Source organism: Protomyctophum bolini (genome assembly GCF_963924005.1).
Source record: "Protomyctophum bolini genome assembly, chromosome: 16".
Taxonomy (NCBI): domain Eukaryota; kingdom Metazoa; phylum Chordata; class Actinopteri; order Myctophiformes; family Myctophidae; genus Protomyctophum; species Protomyctophum bolini.
Genome location: NC_137877.1, coordinates 32,657,304 through 32,680,783, shown reverse-complemented (window position 1 = coordinate 32,680,783; position 23,480 = coordinate 32,657,304). Strand labels below are relative to the sequence as shown.

Genomic DNA, 23,480 nt, shown 5'->3' with positions numbered 1-23,480 from the left:
TTTAGTTATTACTTTTAGTTCTTTAATATAACTCAGACATACAATGTTATGGCTCTGATTGTTATAACCTCAATGTGTCGGCATGCCAGCTACATACTGTATATGGGCACAAAATGGGTAATGCCCATATATGGAAATATACTGATGACATCAGGGATCTCCATATGGGCATTAAAGGGACAAGCACTGACAGATCCTTATCTCCATACATGGACATCAGTTGGATCGGCGGTGCGTAGGCCTAGGTGTGAGGGCCGAACCTCTAATAAAGCTGCGTTGTGCGATCAACTGGGTACCATTTTGGGTGCAATCTCAGATCAACCAGGAGATGTGGTAAGCAGAGACTGTCATCAAAGACACAATGTGTGTTACCGTGGCAACATCACATGCTGCTGTAATCAGGGACCTGGTGTGTGCAGTCAGTCTGTGACGCTCCCAGGCCTCCAAGGAATTAAAGACATATGGCTAAAGAAAGCTCGGAGTACCCCACTGCCACACTTTAGAAGCCCACCATGTGTCTGTTCTCCATGGGGAATTTTTACAACCTGGTGAAGTAAGTAAAGTACAGTATTTACTTTTAAAGCACGCCTGCGCATTATGACTGGAAGTTAATTTCAATCTGTTGCACTGTTAGTAGCTCTGCCCAAAACCCTGAGGCCTAAAATCGTGCTAGCCTGTGTGCTTTCTGGTCTAGACTAGGGTTCGCCGATCTGAGCACCTGCTCAGTAGACTGGTTTATTCCTCTCAGTGCAAGGAATAACACAACATATGACATTTTACACAGGAGAGGCGATAGCTCTCCACTGTCCGGACAGAGGCTATCTCCTGAGTGTTTGTGGAGATGACTGATTTTAGTGATTTATCCTCATCAAGTCCATGCACAACAGGTGCACAGCCACACCCAGCTCTGAGTCCAGTTCTAGTTTGACTCAGGCCAGGTGTGACTGCTTAAATCAGTCATCCTCCATCTCACACCTATTTTATAGTTTGTTAGTAGGCCTATGATGGTGTGGTGTGGAAAACCTTTTAACCGTTTTTTTTGCCTATAATGACGTGTTGAAACTAAAAGACAACTTAAGTCAAACTTTTGGTCATTGGCATGCAGTGCACATCAATGTAATGCCACAACACAATTCTGCTGCATCTGTGTGCCGTCTTGCATTGACTGATTTAGCAAGCTCACAAAGCAGACATAAACCCCATTCCCTTGAAATTCCATTTAGTGTCTTTCCTCATGCTTGGTTAAGTCTAACTAAGTCCAAGTCCCCACACTGCTACTTTCCCATTATGCTCCACAATGCCCTCTCTGACCAAGGTAATTACCATGGCTCCTGAGTCATCTTCAGTTAACGATAACGGCTGGAAAGATCATCCTGCATCAGATTAAAATGCTTTTGTACTCTTCTGAGAGTGAATTCACATACTGGAGCACAGAGCAGGCTTGTTTGTGTTATTGGCATTTGATCCATCACAACAACACAAAACTTTCTGTACACAACAACATTCTGAGTGTTCATTTAGCTTTTGTGCACAACTCAGAGTTAAATTATCACTCTGGATTTTACTGTGGTCTGGAGAGGAGAGGAGGGCCATGTCAGCTTTACTGTGTCTGGAGAGGCTAGAGAACAGGAGATAAGGTGAATGTAGTATTTAATTAAGAGTGCTGCAAGCCCTCCTGCTATCTGGACACATACAGACACCACACAGCAATTGACTCCAGTGAACATGTCATGACTTTATCTCGCTCCCATCAATAATGTGCGAGACCAAACAGAAGTCATCACAATAAGCTTGGCTCTGCCCTAAGACATTAAAACATTTGTAAGTGGTGCTTTATTTTATGTGAGGAGTTAAACATCAAATGCATATGCCAGATGGGACAGTATGCCCTCACAATGCTAGTCGTAATGGCCATCAAAGGCATAGTCACTAATATTTTTTGGGGGGCATTGTCATGTAGCCTAATTTGTTTTGTTTTAATTTAAAATAAGGTGTGGCACCATACTAATAAAGTGCAATCAAGTGATACAATTAGGACAGAATTTCCCTAGCAACTACCTGTACATTGTGTCAGGCTGTCAGTAGCAGTGACACATTGATGCATTGCCACTTGCCAGTGTGTTGCACGGGCAAGATTTGTTTCTAAGCCAGCAGTGACACCTTGAGGTATGAAGTGTAATCACACCGTTTTTAATAATAATAATAATAATAATAATAATAATAATAGGCTATTTCTCTCAGATGGTTATAAAAGGAATCTATTTAATATATCTCTGCTGTCAAAAAAACCTCATAACTACAAAATGTTCATTTTTCAGGAAATAAAAAATATAATTTTTTCAGGAAATTAAGAAAACCTTATATTTTTTAAAACAAAGCAATACTGCCTCATCAAAGTTGGTGCTGTAACTTTTTATATTGTCAATTACTTCCATGAGAGGGAGAGAGGTGGTGGAGTTAGTTGCTTTAGCAGACATTTTGAGGGTCCAATGGAGTTAAGAGGTTTTGTCCAAAGCACTTTTACTACTTTCCATTGGTTCAATATTTTTGAAACAACACAGAGATATAAAGGGTGTTCAATAGCACTGATTTATGCAAAAAAGAATAATCAAAAACCTCAAAAATAGAGTTATAAGGTTTCCTCCCAACAGCAACTGGTATAGTATTTTCCAGAGCCATAGACGTTCACTTCATGGCGGCTCTTGTACATAGACTTCTATTGGCGAATAGGGATACCGGAACTTTACGGAATGCATTGGAGTCTATGGGCTCGCGCGAGTACATTAACTGTTTTCTGCCCCCTCAATGTCGCAACTCTGTCTATATTCTATGGCTCTGGTATTTTCATGCTGGAGTGGTCAGGGCCAGAAGTAGGCTGCATTTAAAAGCATACTATTACAAATAATAACCACAAAGGAGGAAAAGGGGGAGGGGAGGGGGACTACTAAAACAACATACTCTGTATGACTTAGGCCTACTGCCTTGTGCAGCAGGATAGGCAAGAAAGTAAATGCAAGCAGTTCCAATTCCAAACTCAATTTTACCCAAATATTAGAACTTGAGTGATTTGTTTTCAGTGATGTTTATGGGCTGAACTTGTTTCCCAAAATAATAATGTTTTTTTAATAGAAAACATAAATGAATAGGCCTATTGTTTTTGTACCCATTTGTTAAAATGTTCTTGATTTCAAATGGTAACTCATTTGCATAAGATTTTCTCTGCATGCCCATGCAGCCCAAACATATCCTAGAGCTACACACTCCACACACACTCCACACTTAACGGAACCCATGCATTTTGTTTGAGATATCATGCCTCAGGAGTTATTCTGTATATACAGATTGCCTCATAAGTATAAAACTATAATTACCCCATTGATGATAGTTCAACAACAGTTGACTATTTGTAACATACCCCCTCTACATCAAAGGTTATATGTTTGACTACCTTCTCATCAGTACCAATACTGCCTGGACAGGTTATGGATCGGGCCAATGGACCCAGTGTCTATTCAGGGGCAGTGAGACCAATCTACACTTTATAAAGATATACTGGTTAATGCTGCATCCCTGGGCGAGTTGGAAGTGATCATTTGTTGTATAAAACACTACCAGCAGATGGTGCTAAGGTAGCTAACAGAAAGCAACTACTACTGATGTGTTTCAAAAGAAGCTTGTTATCTGAAGGAGTGAGGTGAGTCATCACTCATCATAGTGTGAAAGATAACATTTTTGCCTTTGGAGGATGAACACTGCACAGTAAAGTCTGTTTTCATCAGTTTCCCTCAATTTCAGACAGGATGTGAGGAGTAGGCTGAGTCACAAACTTTAAACATTTGAACATTGTTCTTGTTGTTATTGTATTTCGTTGACGTCGGGAGGAAACCACCTAACTCCATTTTTGACATTTGAGATTTTGCATAAATCAGTGCTATTGAACATCATTTACTTAACACATTTACTGTCTGTTATAAAATATTCAACCAAAGTAGTAAAAAAGCTTTGGACAAAAACCTCAAACTGTCAGCTTAAGCAATTAACTGCACCACCTCTCATGCAAGTAATGACAATATATAAAGTCACAACACCAACTTTGATGAGACCTTATTTTCAAAATATAAGGTTTTCTTAATTTCCTGAAAAATGTGTATTTTTCATTCCCGACAGCAGAGATTTATTTATTTTTAGTATTATTATCAAGGACAAGGAACCTCAATGGTTAGGATTGGGGGCACAGTAGTATGGTGTGTTCAGCATTTATTACAAATGCAAACAGACCTTGCTCTTTCTGCAAAGCGAGTTTACATGTTGCAAGCGAGTTATAAGTAAAACGTTTGAAAGGATTGTCTGGCTAGGAAGATGTTTGTCTTGTTTGACATGTATTTATAACCTCTCTAGTGGAAGTCGACCCTTCAGACAAAAAGTCCACTTCTACACAAAAAGATACAAGACATATCTATTTGGTGACCATGACAATTTCTCCCCATACGATGAATCCTAACAATTTATAACAAATCCTAAACGCATGATATGTGTGTATGAGGCCTCAGGCCTCATACACACGGCCATCAAAGGCGGCCATCAAACACAGACAGAACACAGAACATGTTTGATACGTGTAAGGCCTCATACAGTAAAGAATAAATGTTCTGTGCTCTGCCTGTGTTTGATGGCCGCCTTAGATGGCCGTGTGTATGAGGCCTCAATGCTTTTCCAATGGGAGTCACATGGTTTGTGTTCTGCCCACCTCCCCCCCATCAAACACAAATGTTTGGTCAAACCTGCTTCTCTGCGTTTCCTAATTGCAGCCTATTGCCATGCATTAGAGTGATAAGTAACCTAGTGGTGTTTATCGGTTGATTTCCATACCGGTTGGGTGTAAGGAGCAGCACAGCCTATAGGCCCCTGCAAGTTTAACTAAAGTTCTAAAGTCATTTCTGATACAGACATAGCCTTGGATCAAGACGGCCATCACACTAATCAATTTTTTCATCATTCTATCCTTGTTGATATCCTACTATGCGCCACGTCTCTGCGTACGTGTGTGTACGGTTGTAATGCACGTAACTCGAGAACCGTTTGACCCACCGACTTCACACACGCGTACCACACCCCCACAGGGAGTGCAGTGCCATGCAGGTATCGAGTCGGTCGGACCAACAGTTCTCCAGAACCACCACAAAAGGCTTTGCTCAGGCTCTGCCAGTGGGCCTGATGAGGCCAACTCCTTTCACCTGGGCCAGGATCTGCCAGTGGGCCTAATGAGGCCAACTCCTTTCATCTGTGCAATTTCCAGCCTCTGCCTCAGCCAATTGAGGCTCAACCAATCAGGCTCTTCCAGTGGGCCAAGTACACTTTTCAGTTTGCTGAGTTCACACACAGGCACATACACAGATCTCCACGTGGGACACCTCAAATAGGCTGGTCACTGGTGGCCGACTGCGACGGGCAAGTACAGGTCTAGTCCTACTATAAATGTGCCACATGTCTGTGTGTGTGAGTGTATGGTTGTAATTCACGTAACTCGAGAACCGTTTGCCCCACCGACTTCATATTCGACACACGTGTTCCACACCCCCACAGCGAGTGCAGCGCCCAGACTCGAGTCGGTCAGACCCACGGTTCTCCAGAACCACCATAAAAGGCTCTGGTCAGGCTCTGCCAGTGGGCCTAATCAGCCTAAATCCCCTCACCCGTGCAATTTCCAGCCTCTGCCTCAGCCATTTGATTGCCATGGCAACCCTACACCTGACAATTGATTAGACTACTTAACCAGTCCACTTTTCCGTTTCCTTTTCGCAACCCACCACTGCACCTGTTTGAAACAAATATTCTAGCATGAATACCATGTCATATTTTCCATGGCAACAATCTTACAAAGAATCTTGTCCAGATTATGGCAAACAGCTCAACCGGGTGCATAGTGTTCCTGTATGCTCCAGATGGGTCCAGATGACAGAGTACTTGTACACTGCAAAATCCTGAGCTATTTTAACTCTGAAAATGTACATACACTGTATGTAACCATGGATCCATTTCGTTACATTTGTACTGGCTGAATGAACACTGAGTATTTTACTGTGTACATACCATCTGTAAGTATGATACATCAACAGCTCTAACCATCATCTATTGTGGCAAGACTCCAGCTCCATTTGTGCATCTCTGACCTTGCAACCCAAAATTGTGAGTCATCATCCTATTTGTTTCATAATTTGTTATGCTGATTGTGTGTGTGCTTGTGTGCATGCGTGTGTGTGAATGAGTGCGTGTGTGTGTGCGTGTGTGAATGAGTGCATGCGTGCGTGGGTGTGTGTGAGTGAGTGCGTGCGTGCGTGTGTGCGTGCGTGAATGAGTGATGGAGTGAACATTATGTTTAGTGTCATGGAAGACCTGATAAGATACAAAATCTGGTTCAAATCATCTTATGTTGCTTGCTTTTTCTGCCTATGGATGCACATGCGATGTATCATAATTGGACTTCATTTTAATGAATATGGACACAAACACATTATATACATAATATGCTTACACAAGTGCACAACACTAACACAACATGAGCAAATATTTTGAATATTCATATTATATCAAGGCTATTTGCTATCATTCAATGCATTATGGTGACAGCTGTTAGTCGTTGCATGGTTTGCTCATCATAAAACAACAGAAATACTAGTTTACGCACACATAGTGGCGTAATGCCGGGGTTCTCGCCCAATATGCAGTGTGTTATCTCCGGAGCTGAGAGAAACGGGAACAGAAATTATATGCATGCAAGCTGAATACAGGCTTTATTCTCTTTTAATATATGCCACAGGCTGTGTCCCTGCTGTGTCTGCATGTGAGCAGCACAACCGTGCAGAGTGTATGATGGAGGCAGTTCCATGAGGACACGCGAGAATGATACACAATATACTTGACATGTTTCCACATGAATGTCACTACATCAGGCTGAGGTTGACAATGGCAGCAGGTCCTCTCTTTACCTTTTGCTCTGAGTCACTAAACTGACACATGGTGCAACACCGTGGATTATATAATGTGCAAATGAGTGGATTTAAGATGGTGTACTAATTACGTTTGTGCCTGTGCTTTTACTGAAGCCACTGTTTGGTCTTCATTAAGGCAACGGAAATGCAACGATTAACGGCTGATGAGTCATATTCTGTCAACTCTTAATGAATCTGAACAAACCAGCAGGCAAATATTTAACCATTAGCCTATAATTTAACAGTCAGTGCATCATTTAAAAAATAGTACGCTTTCTGCTGCTAAGGGGCTAATGGCTTGGAATATGTAATCGGGGTGACAGCTGGACGAACAGCCAAAGGTAGTATAGAGGCTGGCAATGATATCCTGACCTATTTATTTATATTTGCATGGAAAACTGTATATTTCCATAATTACATCTCTTGTATGCTTCAAGGATGATATTATTAACGAGCCTGCAATTGGAGAGCATATTAGGCCTATTAATTCTACACACTACCAAAATGGAACTAAATAGACTATTCAGTTAGTATGGCCTACCATAGTCATATGAGCGTAGGGTAGCCACTATAGGCCTATATATATATATATATATATATATATATATATATATATATATATATATATATATAGGGCCTATGTGTTAAATTTGTTGTCTGTTGGTTGTGTATTATTTATGTTGTAGCCTACTGTAAATGTGGTGGTGTTAAGGGCGTGTATTTCAAGTATTTGTATGGACGCACGCACGCACAACGCACGCGCGCGCGCGCACACACACACACACACACACACACACACACACAGTCAGCCAATGCTACTAAGCGCTGTTCTACTTGTGATGTCAGGTGAAGATGATAAACGGTTGAACTATCCTTTGGAGGACAATGTGGGTGCAGTAAATTATTGATCTTTTGGACAGCTATTTATTTAGGGCAACATCAGACTAGAGTGTTATTGCGAATAAGGCAATTATTTTTTGTGGATTAAATAAATTGCCATTTCGATTTGCTAATGCCAAAGCGTGAATACGTGTGATTGCGCATACGTAGCCTACAAAAAAACAGCATGTGCGAGCAAGTTCGTGTGTGTGGTTGAGCCGATGTGAGTGTGCAGCCTGTGGGTGAGAGAAAGAGAGCCTGTGTGGGTGGGGGTGGGGAGAGAGAGAGAGAGAGAGACCGAATAAGCAACTTTGTTACCAGGCATAGCTGTGTCTCCCACAGCACAGCGTGTTAAGAGAAACGTTTCGCAGATATGGTTGATCAGCATTTATTTTATCCTGTTTGGTGCATTTGACGGCAAACTTGCGATCGAACAAACATCTAGACTTGAATTGAAATGAACATAGTGAGAAGAGATACTTGACGACCATGCATCTTCATCGTTGTGCGTGAGGTAGGCTATATGCACTTCTCCCAAGAGATAGAAATCATGCAGCTGTTTCTGTCTGGCACGTCATGTAACATGCTGCAAAATTTCGTAAAATGAGCTAGTGCTGACATAACATTTTGTGTTAAATTCAAAAGCCTAACAAGAATGCAAATTAGCCGGACATTTTGACAATAAGCCAACCTTGCCTTACCGTGGATATTGAATGATAATTGTTTTGTGATCAATTTGATGTCTCGATTTTCACGTTTTACTTGCACGCATGTTTATTTATTTATTTACATTACTTAATTCAATTATTTTCCACTTTTAATGTCGATTGATTGAGTAATTATAAAAGCCTGATATAGTAGCAAAAAGTTAGCGCTGGGCAACCGCACATGATGCTTTGAGTTTCCGGCTGCAGCTTCTTTAAGAATTCATAGGCTACTAGGCTGTACCTAAATGGTTATTCCTGTCTCCCTTATTGCCTGCATGTCTTTTGTTTCTAGATGACATTGGATTCCTTGTCAGGACAGTGAGCTTGCCCATCAAGACAAGAAGATGTATTTTTGGATTTTATTTTTTTGGTTAAGTGCAACAGCCTTCTGTACCACTGAGATGTTTGATAGCTATGGAGAAATCTGTCAAACAATGTGTGCTTGCGAGGAGAAAGAGGGGGTACTCACAGTGGGCTGTGAGAACAGAGGAATTGTAAGTCTCTCTGACATAAGCCCTGTGCACTTCCCAATGTACCATCTTCTGCTCACAGGGAACCTTTTGAAAAAGCTGTCTGCCAATGATTTTGTTGAATACAATGGACTTACAATATTACATCTGGGCAACAATGATATATCTGAAATTGAACCGGGAGCTTTTAACGGACTTCAGGGATTGAAGCGATTACATCTTAACAATAACAAAATTGATGCCTTGAAGGAAGAGCTTTTCCTTGGTTTTGAAAGTCTGGAATATCTTCAAATTGATTATAATTACATCACTCATTTGGAGCCAAACGCTTTCGGCAAGCTTCATCATCTGGAAGTCCTGATTCTTAATGACAACTTGATATCCACTCTGCCCACAAACATTTTCCAGCATGTCCCACTGACTCATCTGGATTTAAGGGGGAACCAACTGAAAGTATTACCTTATTCAGGCCTACTAGAACATATGGGAAGTGTTGTAGAGCTACAATTAGAGGAGAATCCATGGAACTGTTCGTGTGAGCTGATTGCTCTGAAAACGTGGCTAGAGAGCATATCATACACGGCTTTAGTTGGTGATGTTGTTTGCGAATTTCCATTCCGGCTTCATGGGAGAGATCTTGATGAGGTTTCAAAACAAGAGTTGTGCCCTAGGAGAGCCATTGCTGAATATGAGATGCCACCCCAGCCACATCTGAGCACTGATGCATACTATAAGACCACACCAGCTCCATTCACCTCATCTGGAATTGCGCGGTCCTCGTCAAGACCCACCAAGGGACCTCGACAGTCAGGCAAATTAAAATCGAAGCCAACCTCTCGCATCCCATCCAATAAACCACAGAATTATGGTCAAATTGTTTCATATCAGACCAAATCCCCTGTGCCTTTGGATTGCCCTACTGCCTGTACTTGCAACCTTCAAATTTCAGACCTCGGCCTAAATGTCAATTGCCAGGAGCGAAAGATTGAGCGGATTTCTGACTTAAATCCCAAACCTTACAATCCCAAAAAGATGTATCTCACTGGTAATTATATCCCTGTAGTGCGTAGATCAGATTTTATTGATGCAACTGGATTAGATTTGCTGCACCTCGGTAACAACAGGATAGCTCACATACATGACAGAGCCTTTGGAGATCTGACACATTTACGAAGGCTATACCTCAATGGAAACCTTATAGACCACCTCACAGTCGATATATTTTATGGACTGGAGAGCCTGCAGTTTCTGTATTTAGAATACAATGTCATTAAAGAAATGACCATTGACACCTTTCAGCATGTACCCAATCTCCAGCTACTTTTCCTGAACAATAACCTTTTAAAAAGTTTACCGGTAAAAATATTTAATGGTCTAACACTGGCCAGACTAAATATTCGCAATAACCACCTACGCCATCTCCCTGTCAACGGTGTGCTGGATCAGCTGACAACATTAGTGCAAGTGGATCTGTTTGAGAATCCCTGGGACTGCTCCTGTGCCATCCTAGAGCTGAAGCTGTGGTTGGAACAGCTCAGCTCAGGGACAGTTGTAAACAATGTAATCTGTGGCTCACCTAAGAGGCTGGCCGGAGAGGACATGAGATACATTAAGAGGGCTAATTTATGCCCTAATAACTCGGTTATACTCTCCTCCATGATTCCACCCTCTGAAGAATCATTCCCTGGAAGCACCATCACCATAGAGACATCCTTGGATTCCGACACACGATACGGTGCTGTCCCTTTGTCTGTGATGATTCTCGCCCTTCTTCTAATGTTCATTGTGTCTGTGTTCGTGGCTGCGTCGTTGATCGTGGCCATGAAAAAGAGGCATCAGAAGGCCCAAAATGAGCAGAATAATTCAGTGAACGCTTGTATTAGTTCTCTGAACATGGAATATGGTCTTTACAAGAAGGGCACCATTCCCAAAGTCAGAACATCCGCTGGCCATGTGTACGAGTACATTCCACCTGCAGTGGAGCCTGCATGTAGAACCACCGCCTATGCCCCAATGCAGGGCAAATCAATGGATGGGTATAGAGATTTTGATGAGCTGAATGGAGCATTCCTGGGAGATTCTGATGAAGTGGAAGCCAGTAATACGATAAGCTCTGAATACAGTGTCGCTTCTCCAGAGCGGCTCAACAAGCCTTCCACCTCTGTCCAGGATGATCAGTGTTACTACAGAGATGTGTTGGAGCCAGACAAACAGTCACCCTACAGCAGTACTTTACCATGCAGGCATACTACAGCCCATTCATCTACTACTCAGTACACCTCAGACTTTGATGTGAGACATCAATACATGCATCCAGACAGAATACAACAGACAATACTATATTGTACAGCACCGAGTACTGTTTATGTTGAGCCCAATAGGAGCGAGTACTGGGAATTGAAAGCCAAGCTCCATATTGATCCAGACTACCTTGAGGTCCTTGAGAAACGTACAACTTTTACACAGTTTTGAATGATTCTATAAAAATGAAATGATTACATGTTCAAAAGGCAGGACAGAGGGGAAAAAAAGTCTCAATTTACCATCATTCTCAGTTTGTTTATTGTCAATAATAATTTACAGTGCTGCTGTTTTGCTTCAAAGGATTGTGTAATAAAGGGGAATAGTGCTCAGTTCAAAACTTGAACTCTCAAATGAGTAGATACAACTCGCCAGCATTTGAGAGAAACAACCCAACCAACCAGATAATAGCCTATTGTCTTGTTCTCCAAGACCCCCCCAGGATGTCACCTTGTTTTCATTATTTCCATCTTATTCTCAGTGGAGCTGCACACATCAGTAGCAGAATCTACTGAATTTATTCAGCCCCTACATTTACATGTATGAATTTGGTGGGCAGCAAAGTCATTATAATTGTATAAATGCCAGATGGGGCCAGACATTTGGGATGGTAGTGCTTAATCCAGACCTGAAGACCACCAAGAGTTTATTCAAAGGACTATAGAGGCAGAAACACAATGTTCTTCTGTATTGTTGCTGTCAGAGAGAAGAGTTAATTTTTTACTGAAATGCATTGAGCTGTCCCAGGGCATGGGGATATAACTTGTATAAAATTCACTGGTATTTCCCTTTGAGCTTCCTCCTCTCCTAACTAACAACTTGCAGATTATGTACGCATAGTTGCACGAAATGAGGAATTCAGCTGTGGATATGACTGAGTGTTTTTGTTTCTTTGTGCTAAGGGCGGTGGTGTTATAAATCATAAATCATGAAACTCTGTTGGCCCTTTGGCCGATATACAGTAATACATATTTTAAACGGTTTCTTATTTTTATATAATTGATATATGGATAGCAAACTATCTCTTTGAATTCTTGTTCTCAATTAATTATTATTTTGCACAAAACTGCACTATTGACTAAAATAGGTCAAGATATGATGTCACTTTTTAAAATGTGTTTGTTGAAAATGTGCAGAGAGCCATATTATGTACACATGGAGGTACCACACAATAATCATTGCACTATAGTTCTAGCCAGATATGTGTTCAGTTGCATACTGTATGTGGACAATCTGTATAACGCTAGCACCCAACCCCAATTGCTCACCAATCCTTCCCCTCCCTGCCCCCACCGACTATATAACATTTAATATTATCACAACCGAAAACTCTGAAATGACACAGGAATATTGAGTGGTATTTTTATTTAAGTGTAATATTTTAACGTATAGGTTTCTGTAGGATATATTCAGTCCATTTATGTTTTATCATCAAAATTCCATCTAATTAATTGAACAATTTGGCTGAAAATAATATATTTTTTTCCTGAACAAAATTAGTGAAGAGTGAAGTTTGGCCAACATTAACTCAATTATTCAGGTATAGGTCGTTAATGTTTTAATGACAACAGAGAATGAAAAATGTAAACATATGCAAAATCTGAAAATAAAGCCATTAATAGAAAAATATAAGATTATGTACAATTTATGGCGGATGCAATTAGTAGACAATGAAGTAGGCCTACTGATGCATGGTAGTATGGCCCTTAAATGCAAAATTGACTGGAATCAGAAATGTTGTCATGTTGCTTCTATGTCGAGAGAAAAATACATCACATGAATGAATTGATTTATTTTCTCTCTTTTTCTTTTTTTAATCCTGTCTGGTTACAGTTTTCATAAAATTGTTACAGGGTAGCAAAGCAGGCGGATCAGCCAGAAATAATGAAGAGTAAACAAGTTAACCCATTCTTGGGTCAAAAGTGCAAAGAGTTTAATAATAGTAACTAAAAAGGATCACGATGGGATCATAACTATATTACTGTGATGATGTTCTTCCCTTGAAACACTCATTTAGGCCAAGGAATGCTGAGGCTTGTACTTATCACACTTTGCCACCAGTGCTTATGAGAATTCACTGATGATAATAACAGTATATATATATGTAATGCTCATGTTTCCTTCAAAAGTTTTGTTTCCATTAACTGTTTGTTTTGTAAACTGACAGGCTATACAGCTACCTTGTAAAGATAATTATGGACATATGTATTACGGATACATAAGCTGTATTGTACTGTGTATATATCACAAACTGGAAATGTGTTGGTTTTCATTTATTATTTACCAACTGTGCATTCTTTTATCTACATTCACATTTGAAAATGTGACTTTCCAATGCATATATTCTTTGTGTATTTTGTACTATGATTTGTTTTTCTAGTCTGCTCTTTGGCTTTCGTACAAACCAGTGATTTTGCTACATTAACTTCGGCTTTGTAAATAGAACGCTTCATCAGCATTTTCTTGCACACCTGCAGCTGCTCAGCGTGCAAACCCCTGGTCTTTTATTGCAAACAAATTCACAGAATAATACACAAAGCAGCACATGTAAATGTGCTGTTACTCCAGTTCTTAGATGATGAATAAATAATGTGCTGTACCATTCATTCAGAATCCTTTATCTCTCTTGCCTTGACCCTCCAAAGCATGGAGCATTTAAATGAAATAACTGAAGTCAAATGAAGTCATAGTTCTCAGGGGTGAGTGCTACAGTGGCATTTCATAGACCATCGCTAAGGTTAGAGACTACTAATTAGTAGTCATGGGCATGATTTAATTTAAGATGAAGTTAGAATAGAAATGTAGCCTAGTCCATAATTTGAAATATAGACAGAATCTTAATGAGCGTAATTGATTAAATGACTATTAGGGACTTGTCTAAAGCTTTCCAACCACAGTGAATGACCCAGGCTCAGGACTGCATTGCGAAATGGGTTCACTCCAAACTTGGTTTTCAGCTCGCTTGAATTTGAATTTTGCTCTTCATGGGAACAAAATAATTATGTTGTATCCCAGAGGTGATGTGCATACAGCTGGCATAGTAGGTTATGATCTGACTGTTACTGTACAACATGAACAACAGCCAGATTTGCATGCGTGGATGCCGACAGACACTTACAAATAAACTCTCTATTCTTAGCAGACGGCTTTCTCGCACAGTATCTATGGTAACATCCAATTATCTGGGAAAAACATATCTTGTCAAGAGGTACTGTACTAGTGCATTGTGTGGGCTAATTTGCAATTAGTCTTTTGACAAATGATGATGGGAATTGTTCTACGTTTGTATTTTAATACACTATTTAATCACTGCATACCAAAGATGACATTGATTCATTGCTTTAATGAATAACAGTCTCTTTGCATTTACTACTGATTCAAATGAACCACTTTAAAGCTGGTGTTCATATTTTGAGTATGTCATCATTATAGGCAGGACATTTTATTTTCTTAGATTTTCAAAACTTTTCATAATAAAATGAAATAGTAATGACTCTAAATAAATAAATAAATCTCCAAAAAATAGCAAAAATTGATGACCTGAGCCTGGGTCAAGATGTGATTGTTGTTTTGTGAGCTTGCAGATCAGATTTTTTTTATTGCTGTCATGCATCAGTCTCAAGTCAGATGTATATGAACATTTTTGCACAGTCTCATTATCTAATCCTTTTGACTCGATCCACTTGGCACTTTGCTGGTGTTTTGTTGCTTTAATTTGTCGCCGGAAGATCCCAGTTTTTGCTCTGAGAGAGAAATTAGGGCAGATCTACATTATGTAAGCTTGAGGAGGTCTGTCGGGCAGTGAGAAGACAGCATATGACTGCAAGTGTTCACTGGAGGAGAAATCTCTATGTCTGCTTATTTGGATCAAGTAAACAGAATGGAAATACACTGTAATTTTCTCTGTGTTAATCTAATTCAGAGAATTATATCGACTCTTACAGGTCCATTTGGTTCCATTTGTACACAAGTGAGTTATAAATAGATAAATTAACGAGGATCTTATTCTGGTCATTAAACCACCTTCATGTGATGCATGCACGTTGCATTCAATATTGGACATTTTGGGAAATGAAATTGAACAGCAATCTCATATCTCAAATGACGTGTATCGTTGCAGGTGCTTGTTTCAAAGAATATGTTCCTGTCCCTAAGCCCTTTCTGTATTCTGTTTTTCTGTGCAGCACTGAAATGCTTTAAGTCTCCCCTTCTCTCCTTTACTCTTTCTCTCTCTCCCGCGCTCTCTCTCGCTCTCTCTGTCTGTCTCTCTCTGTGTATGTGTGTCTGAATGCATAAATTATTGACTCAGTCTATTCATGCATGCCTCAAGGACTTCAGCCAATGTGGCAACAGTGCTTTTTGTGTTCAAAATAAATATATAACTTTGAAAAACCCTTTACATTATTCAGTGATAAAGTACTTCAATAATAATTAATGAGATAATGATTGAACACACAATACTATATATACCTGTGTCCACTGTGGACGTCTGCATGTAGTTTATAGGTGTGTCCTGTCCACACGTGTTCATGCTTGTCTGGGAATACCGTGCATCTGGATGAGCTTGGTTTACAGTCATATTATTTGCTGCTGGTTTGGAACGGTAATTACTACATTGGTGAGGTGGATTGGGATTAAAGGAGTCAGAAAGCACCTCGCCAGCATATCTACCACAGCTGGAAGCAGCGGGTGTGAGACGCGGTAATATGTATAGGGGCTCATCCAAGCTTGTGGCTGCCAATGTGAGAGAAGTGGCAAAATCCCTCCTTATCCTCTCTCATTTCTAGTGTTCACACTTAACATACAACCTAAATTTTGCGTTGAAGAATAAAATAAATGCGCTTTGGCAAGTCTAAGTCTAAATAGAAAAGCTGTGAATACTTAATGTTCATAAGAAGCTTTTGTATCTCCTGAGCACTCTGTGTATTCATTAGTGTGTCAGGCTGGTGGCTGGGATGTTCCCTGCTGTCTGTGAGATGTGATGAGGTCTAGTTCTGCCTGTTTCAAGATGAACTGCAAATGTCCCCCAAGTTCATCTCCTCTACGTCTACATTAAAACTGTTCTCAGGGCTATGTGTTTAGTGGAGATGCATTTGCTCTTACAGTGATGAGCATACTGTGTGGCTCTTGTGTGGCCCTAGAGATGCTCAGCTCACATTAGCATCTGTCTGTGCCCTACATCCAGTCCCTGTTTATCAGCTCCTTCTTGCCCCATGGTTCTTTTTAGGGCATGGCCTTTTCCATATCTTGGCCGAAAGAAAGTTGTCCACTCTTTCCAGTCATCTGTTATTGTTTTACACTCTGTTATCGTTAACTTGCATGGTTGTTGGTCCATAATTTAGAATGAACATTACAAAGGTTGAGCAGATTGGCACTTACACAACACAGTCGTTTGCATCTTGTCCAGGGGACTGAATAAACAGTCTATTTTAAGACTGGGAAGATATGTAATATGGCTCGCTTGCCATATGCTACCCTGTTTCACAAAGATGAGAAGACTTTTGAAGATTAACTGTGCTGTCAAACACAATATTGTTATAAACAATATTGTTTATATTCTATTCTCAAACCTTGTATTTGTTGTAATGTGGAATCAAATCTAATGGGCTTCAGCACTTCTTTAGCCGAGTCTTTTCCCTGACCTGAAAGTGCCCTGTTTGTGTGAAGTTGTCTATTTTCAGAAAGGGAGCTGAAATAAATTCCCAGTAAAAGACCAATCAACTATCACTGTGTTCTGACAATGATATGAACATTTTGAGCCACATCCACTAGAGATGATTTCAGTCAGCAGCAATAGAAAATGTATCAATAACTTATACTGGCTGCCTGGTAATGTGTGAGTAGAAAACACAACATATTAATACCACTAATGAGATGTGTGTTGCAACATGAATATGTATAGTATAAAGAACATACTGTAGATATGCACACTAATTCATACAATATACAGTACAACTTCTTTCAGAAATGCTATTGTCATATTATATAAGAATCTATGTAATCATACTGTATTCTTTAAGTAGCCTATCATAACTTCACCCAAAGATAAAAGTGCTTTGGCTGGGAAACTGTTTAATTATGTGCCATGATGCATGAGTGGTCTCAGAGCTCTCTGGGAAAATGTCCATGTACTGTGCCAGGCTGAATTTCAATGTATCTGCTGCTATTCTGTTGCACATCTCTTCTCTCTCCCCTGAACATCTTTACTGCACTCTCTGAGAGCCAAACCAATTGCTAGAGGAGGACCGACTTCCCTCTCTCCTGTAAAACGAAAAAAGGTTAGGATGAAATGTGTTCTCTGCCAAAAAGCAGTTAATCTTATGCCACTTTCTCTATGTGGGGCATGGCAAATTCACTTAGTGCATGTGTCCATAGTTGCTCATATACGCAACAGTGTACATTTACTGCCTAATATTTCAGGGTAACAATTTGCAGACATGAAGTAGATAGTCTAGAACAAAATTATTTTCATAGTTGCACAGCACTATATGATTTACAGATATAACTTGAAGTAGTTGTAACTTGAATGAACGAGATAAAGATCTTGTTCAATCAAGTTAACTCCTTCACCAGATAGCACCAGATCAGGAACGTTTGTGATATATATAATGTATACGGTGTTAAGGGTGGCAATAAACCCATCTTCACTGGATTAGAGATGTACTCCACTTTATTAAATTAGAAAACATTAGATGTACCCTGAGAGGCTCTGTATCAAAATTTGAAGACACATACATATGGGGCCCCTTCCTCTGACTAGTAAATGACTTGCAGTTCCAAACTATTCCAGATTGAATGAGTTTAATCCTGAATCTGAGCATGCTAGACATGATTCCCGACGCAGCTGGGTTGTCCAGTATATTTATTATTAGGAACCCGTGTGGGTGCACTGCCAAGTCCATTATGTTTTGGAGGGGTGACCAATGACCATGCCATGTTGTGTCTTGTCTTGTTTTGTCTTGTCTTGTCTTGTCTTGTCTTGTCTTGTCTTGTCTTGTCTTGTCTTGTCTTGTCTTGTCGTACGTTTGTCTTGTTTTTGTTTTCAAACTTGATTCAGGTTATGTGGTTTGTAACTATCAGTGTCACTTCCCTGTTAGCATAGGACTATGCCATTTATTTTTCTTTTATGCTACCACAATATTTTGCATAATAGTGGTCTGCATGACATTTATATGTACATTGTTATCTCTTTGGTATGTTCCGTATGGGTGTGTCACATATATTGTCATATTATTTGATTTACTGTATACCCTGAAATCTTGAATAAACAAAACTGTGAAAAAAAAGAAAAAAGGGTGGCAATAATTGTTCCATAAAATAGTGGAAATTAGAGACTGCGTTCATGATTTGAGGCATTTTGTTCAAAACGGACCACACCTGCAAACTTTAGATGTCAATCTTATCCAACCACATTTCCGTCTTCATCACATGACTATAAAGATCATCTGTACCGCTTTGCATGATATTTGGATAAAATCTGAAGGAAAATAATGTGTTTATTGGGTCTCCTGGTGGCACTATAAAAGGCAGATTTGAAAAATGCAGGGCAGACGTTTGTCCTTGAGTCTAGGGACTCAGTATACATACTGTACACGTTTTATGCAGATTGGTGCAGTTATAGGTAAAAACACGACTGGGCGACCTCTGATAGCGCCACCATGAGGCTCATTTGAAAATCACACCCGTGTGAACTGAGTGTTGCAAATCCGGACAGACAGACAGACAGACAGACAGACAGACAGACAGACAGACAGACAGACAGACAGTCAGTCAGTCAGTCATTCATTGCTGTTCCTTGGAGTGGCTGCACCACTCAAAAATGCCAAGTGGCATTTCTTCCTCAGCCTAGTGGTGTGCGTGCACAGTTTCACCACAATCTGATGATGCGTTCATGATTTGTGGTATTTTGTTAAAAACAGATCAATCTTGCAAACTTTGGAAGGAAATCTTAGATAGAATAGAAAATCGGACAGATCCGTGTTGATCACATGCCTATAGAAATAGTGTGTACCGATTTGCGTGATGAAATGTGTTTCACTAAATCGGCCTCATGGTGGCGCTATAACGGACGGACACTGTTGGAGACAGTGAACAATTTGTGTTTTTCATAACATAGCTTTGTGACAACTACAACTACAAAAAGCATAATAATATTCCAGAAATGTGTCAACTTCGAGACTGCACTGTGCACCTGTGGAAAAACATCTGCTGCTAGGTTGTGTCTCTTAACCTAGTTGTAAAATCTGTTCTAATTTATGAACAAACTGTTTGAAACCTTGGCCCATTATCTTGCCATTGCACTGAACTAATATGCGAAGGATGTATGATTGTGCAGATATGTTCCACACTGCAACAGAGTGTTAATTTAATAGAGGGCAAAAAAGGGTGATTTACAGTACACTTATGTTGTATGCCTGCATGTGATGACATGGCTTTGACATCTCTCTCTAGTCTATTTGTGACAAAATGTCTTTAAAACCATGTCAGGGAAAGACTATTTGTCTTCTTACCTCACCACAGGGACAGCCACACAGAACAACATAACTGCAGCTAGAGTGCAGCTAGAGGGGATTTAAGGATCACTAAGGATAAAAAAATGGGACTGTCTGACTTCTAATGAAGTAGGCTACTGGAGCAAACTGACAGTTAAGCTAGGCATTGTTCTTAAGTGTTTTCCGTCAAGTGACTGGTATGGCTTTACAAAGAAGTATTATGGAAGCCATTCCAACTGGATCTTAATGACAAGTATTCGTCCAGCATAGTGTAGTTAGACATATCCTGCAGTGATAGAGAGAATTTCAATTCCTTATGGATAAAGACTGTTTCAAGGCATCTCCAAACTGGATTAAGAGCTGACGTAAACACGTTCAGCTTGAATTCTTATAATGTTGCTGTCCTTGGCTTATTCATTTTTCCAGATCAAAGGTTAAGTACTATGTATTCCCAACGTGACTTAAACTCTGCATGATGCCTATTCTGCTCTACAAAGCCAAAGTGCAGTAACTACGGAACAGAAATTGTCCGATAATGGGTTTAAAACTGGCCAGCCAAATGAGATATCGGCAAATAAGTGATATTACACTAATTGTAAATATGTTCTTGGGGTAATTGTTTATCCCCCAAAATCATGAAGGCTAATTTGACCTTGATTACTGCACTTTGGCTTTGTAGGGCAGTATTGCCCTACAAAGCTGGTAAATGGCCATGTATGGTGCCGAAATTGGCACTGCGATTCACTGCTGTGATTGGCTGGAAGGTGTGCCATTCGGCACTGTGATTGGCTGAGCATCGCATAACGGGTATGCCACAGGGGACACCTGTTTATATATAAGTGGCAGATAGATGAGGGGAGAGAGACAGAACAGGTCATATCCCTGAACGGGTATGGAGTCATCATCATTAGTGCTCTCAAGATCTGCGACACAAGCTGCTTCCACCTGTCTCTTGCTCATTGCCACACCAAGTTCATTCACAGTTAGTCCTGTGTGCATACTCAGAACATCTGGAAAATGGAAATGTAATGAGACACAGGATTGCTGTAGTGGTTGGAGGTGTTGGAGGTGTTTTCCAATAATGTTATTTGAAGCAGACAACACTACATGCACACTATAGTCCAGATACAGTATTACAGCATGTCTGACATTCTGTCAGGAGAGACATGATTATTAATCACGATTGGGTTGGCTCTGTATTGGTCTGCTTGTTTGTTTTGTCCCACTCTACACCAAATCTCTGCTGACAATAGCCAACCAACACATCGGCGACATTGCAACGCATTCAACAACGTGTTGTGAGCTTGTAGATCAGCTATTTTCAGCGAATAAGGCATAGCAGTGGCGGCCATTTTATGGTTCCATCGACCCAGACCCCATTCATTTTTCCCCATAGAGATTTCCACATTTATTATTATTATTATTTTCACAGAATCAAATGTTTTATGGTCATGATTCACCAGGATCCTGGATCACTTGATTCTAAACTCATGGGAAAAACGAATGGGGTCTAGATCGACGGAACCAGAAAATGGCCGCCACCGTAATGCCCTAATAAGGAGGCTAATGTAGTTAAGTGAGATTCAAAAGGTTTTGTATTTTATAAACAAATATATTACAATTAACAATTAACAAATCACTTCTGTACAGTATCTCTGAAAGGAGTAAAAAAGATAATGCAAATGGGTTGGAACTTTATTGCCGTTACTCTAATCACACTAGTGTAGCAATCCTGTGATTCAAACAGCTCAGTGAGGTGTTTAGAGATGAACTCCAATGTCTCCCTGAATCCCAACAGAAAACTTTTGTTTGATGCCAGCTCAGCTCACACATGCCCCCACATTTTAGTTGCACTTTTCCCCCCTTTTTCTTTTTTACAACAGCATATGGTTCAAGACATAACAATGTTCTCATGACAGGCTGAGGGTATGCAGTTCCGAAAAGTACATTTCCATGTTTCTGCCTCTTCTCTGTGTGGGTATCCTCATAGCCAGGAGCTACAATGGATTTAGACAGTTGGCAAGGTAGGGGTGTCGGATAACCATCCTCTGAACCCCACAGAGCGGAGAGCGCTGACATACACAACTCGTCAGACAAACGTCTTCTCACCATTCGATTTGTTTTTAACATAATGAGATCCTGTCTTTGACATTCATTTATGGCATTGCTCCAGGCCTCCTGGAGAATTGTGAATTTGCTGACTGTATGCCGAACCCTTGGTTCTCGTTAACATGTTTATGCAAATCACTTGCATATTAATTATATTGTTGTTCCAAAGGCAATATTAGATCCTCAATGACTACAACAGGGCAACAAGGCCATCAAGAATTTCCATAAAGTGCAGCAGCAAATAGGTCACAGATGGGATTAATATTCAAAATGCAGTACTTCAAAGAGTGGCAACCCGATGCCTCAGCATTGAATACATTTGACCATTCATATCTTACCTCATTAACCATGCTTGGTAGCATTATTTGCTTAAGGCTGTATGTATACCATTGCTCTTGGTAAGTGCATCAGCTCAAAGGAGAACTTCCTTTATTTGTTTCAAGAATATTGAGTAGTTAAATTAATTGTAAAAGAGTGAGAATATTTATTATGCACGATGCAGCTAACATTTATTTGCTGTATATCCTATATACAGCTATAGAGATCTTTGTCCTAATACCTACATTAAATGCCATTGACAATGAATGGAGAATTTTACGTCATCTGAGGACGAGCAAATCGGCTATTTTGTCAAATTCCCATTGACAATGAATGGAGAATTTAAGCAAGTCGACATGTTACGTCACGATGATAAGAGTGAGCAAATCGGCTATTCTCTTCCTACACAATTGACAATGAATGGAGTATTTACGTCATATGTGTTGTACGATGATAAGAGCGCCCCTCACTTCACACGGGTGTGATTTTACATTCAAAGTGATTAAATAAAAGGTAAGATTAATTCATCCACATCATAACAACAATGCCACCAATGATGTATATGCAATTTCCTGCTGCAATTGAGCTTGCCAGGTACCTCTGCTGAGCTGTTTTTAGCATCAACCCCTATATTTATGCTTAGGTCTGCTGTACAGTGTCAGCAAACTGATGCATGGATAATAGATCCAGTTCTGTATCTTCCTATATGATATGTGATACAGAATCAATCTCCAAACCATTTTACAATACGAGATTCGCAAGAAAATTAAATTAAATGGCACTATTTTAGATTTCATGTTTCTGAAAATCTTAATGTGACGTGTATCCTGCATATTTGAACATATAGGCTACCTGAGTTTGTAATAAGGCATTTTAATTCAAGAAATTGATCATTTAACGCCTAGTTGTTCTAAAGTCGGATAGTGAATAAACTTTTAACTGAATCTCAAATGAGACACAATATTCCTTTTGAAGATGGGACAACAAAAAGGATAACTGGCCTGCACAAAGCAATCTTCAAATTATGACAAATTTCATCCTCTTTTATCAGCTCGATGATGGCAACCTTGATGCACTCATTTCCCCAATGGGCAGAATTCTCCCACTGGTCATCATAACACAGTTCAACTATAGCCACTGGCTACTAGATCAAAGCAAAATCCACTCTCAGGAAAACAGTTGAGTTGGGTAAGATTGGTTACTATAGCAACTTAT

At 39.9% G+C, this 23,480-nt stretch overlaps 1 protein-coding gene across 1 annotated transcript; it reads left to right on the top strand.

Moving 5' to 3' along the window:
* Window positions 1–4,525: 4,525 nt before the first annotated feature.
* Window positions 4,526–11,517, top strand: slitrk5b (SLIT and NTRK-like family, member 5b; the record flags this gene model as incomplete). Its single annotated transcript, XM_080785981.1, has 2 exons — window positions 4,526–4,692; window positions 8,952–11,517. 2 exons carry the CDS (start codon window positions 4,526–4,528, stop codon window positions 11,515–11,517), a joined length of 2,733 nt encoding a protein of 910 aa, XP_080642107.1.
* Between the last annotated feature and the right edge of the window lie 11,963 nt (window positions 11,518–23,480).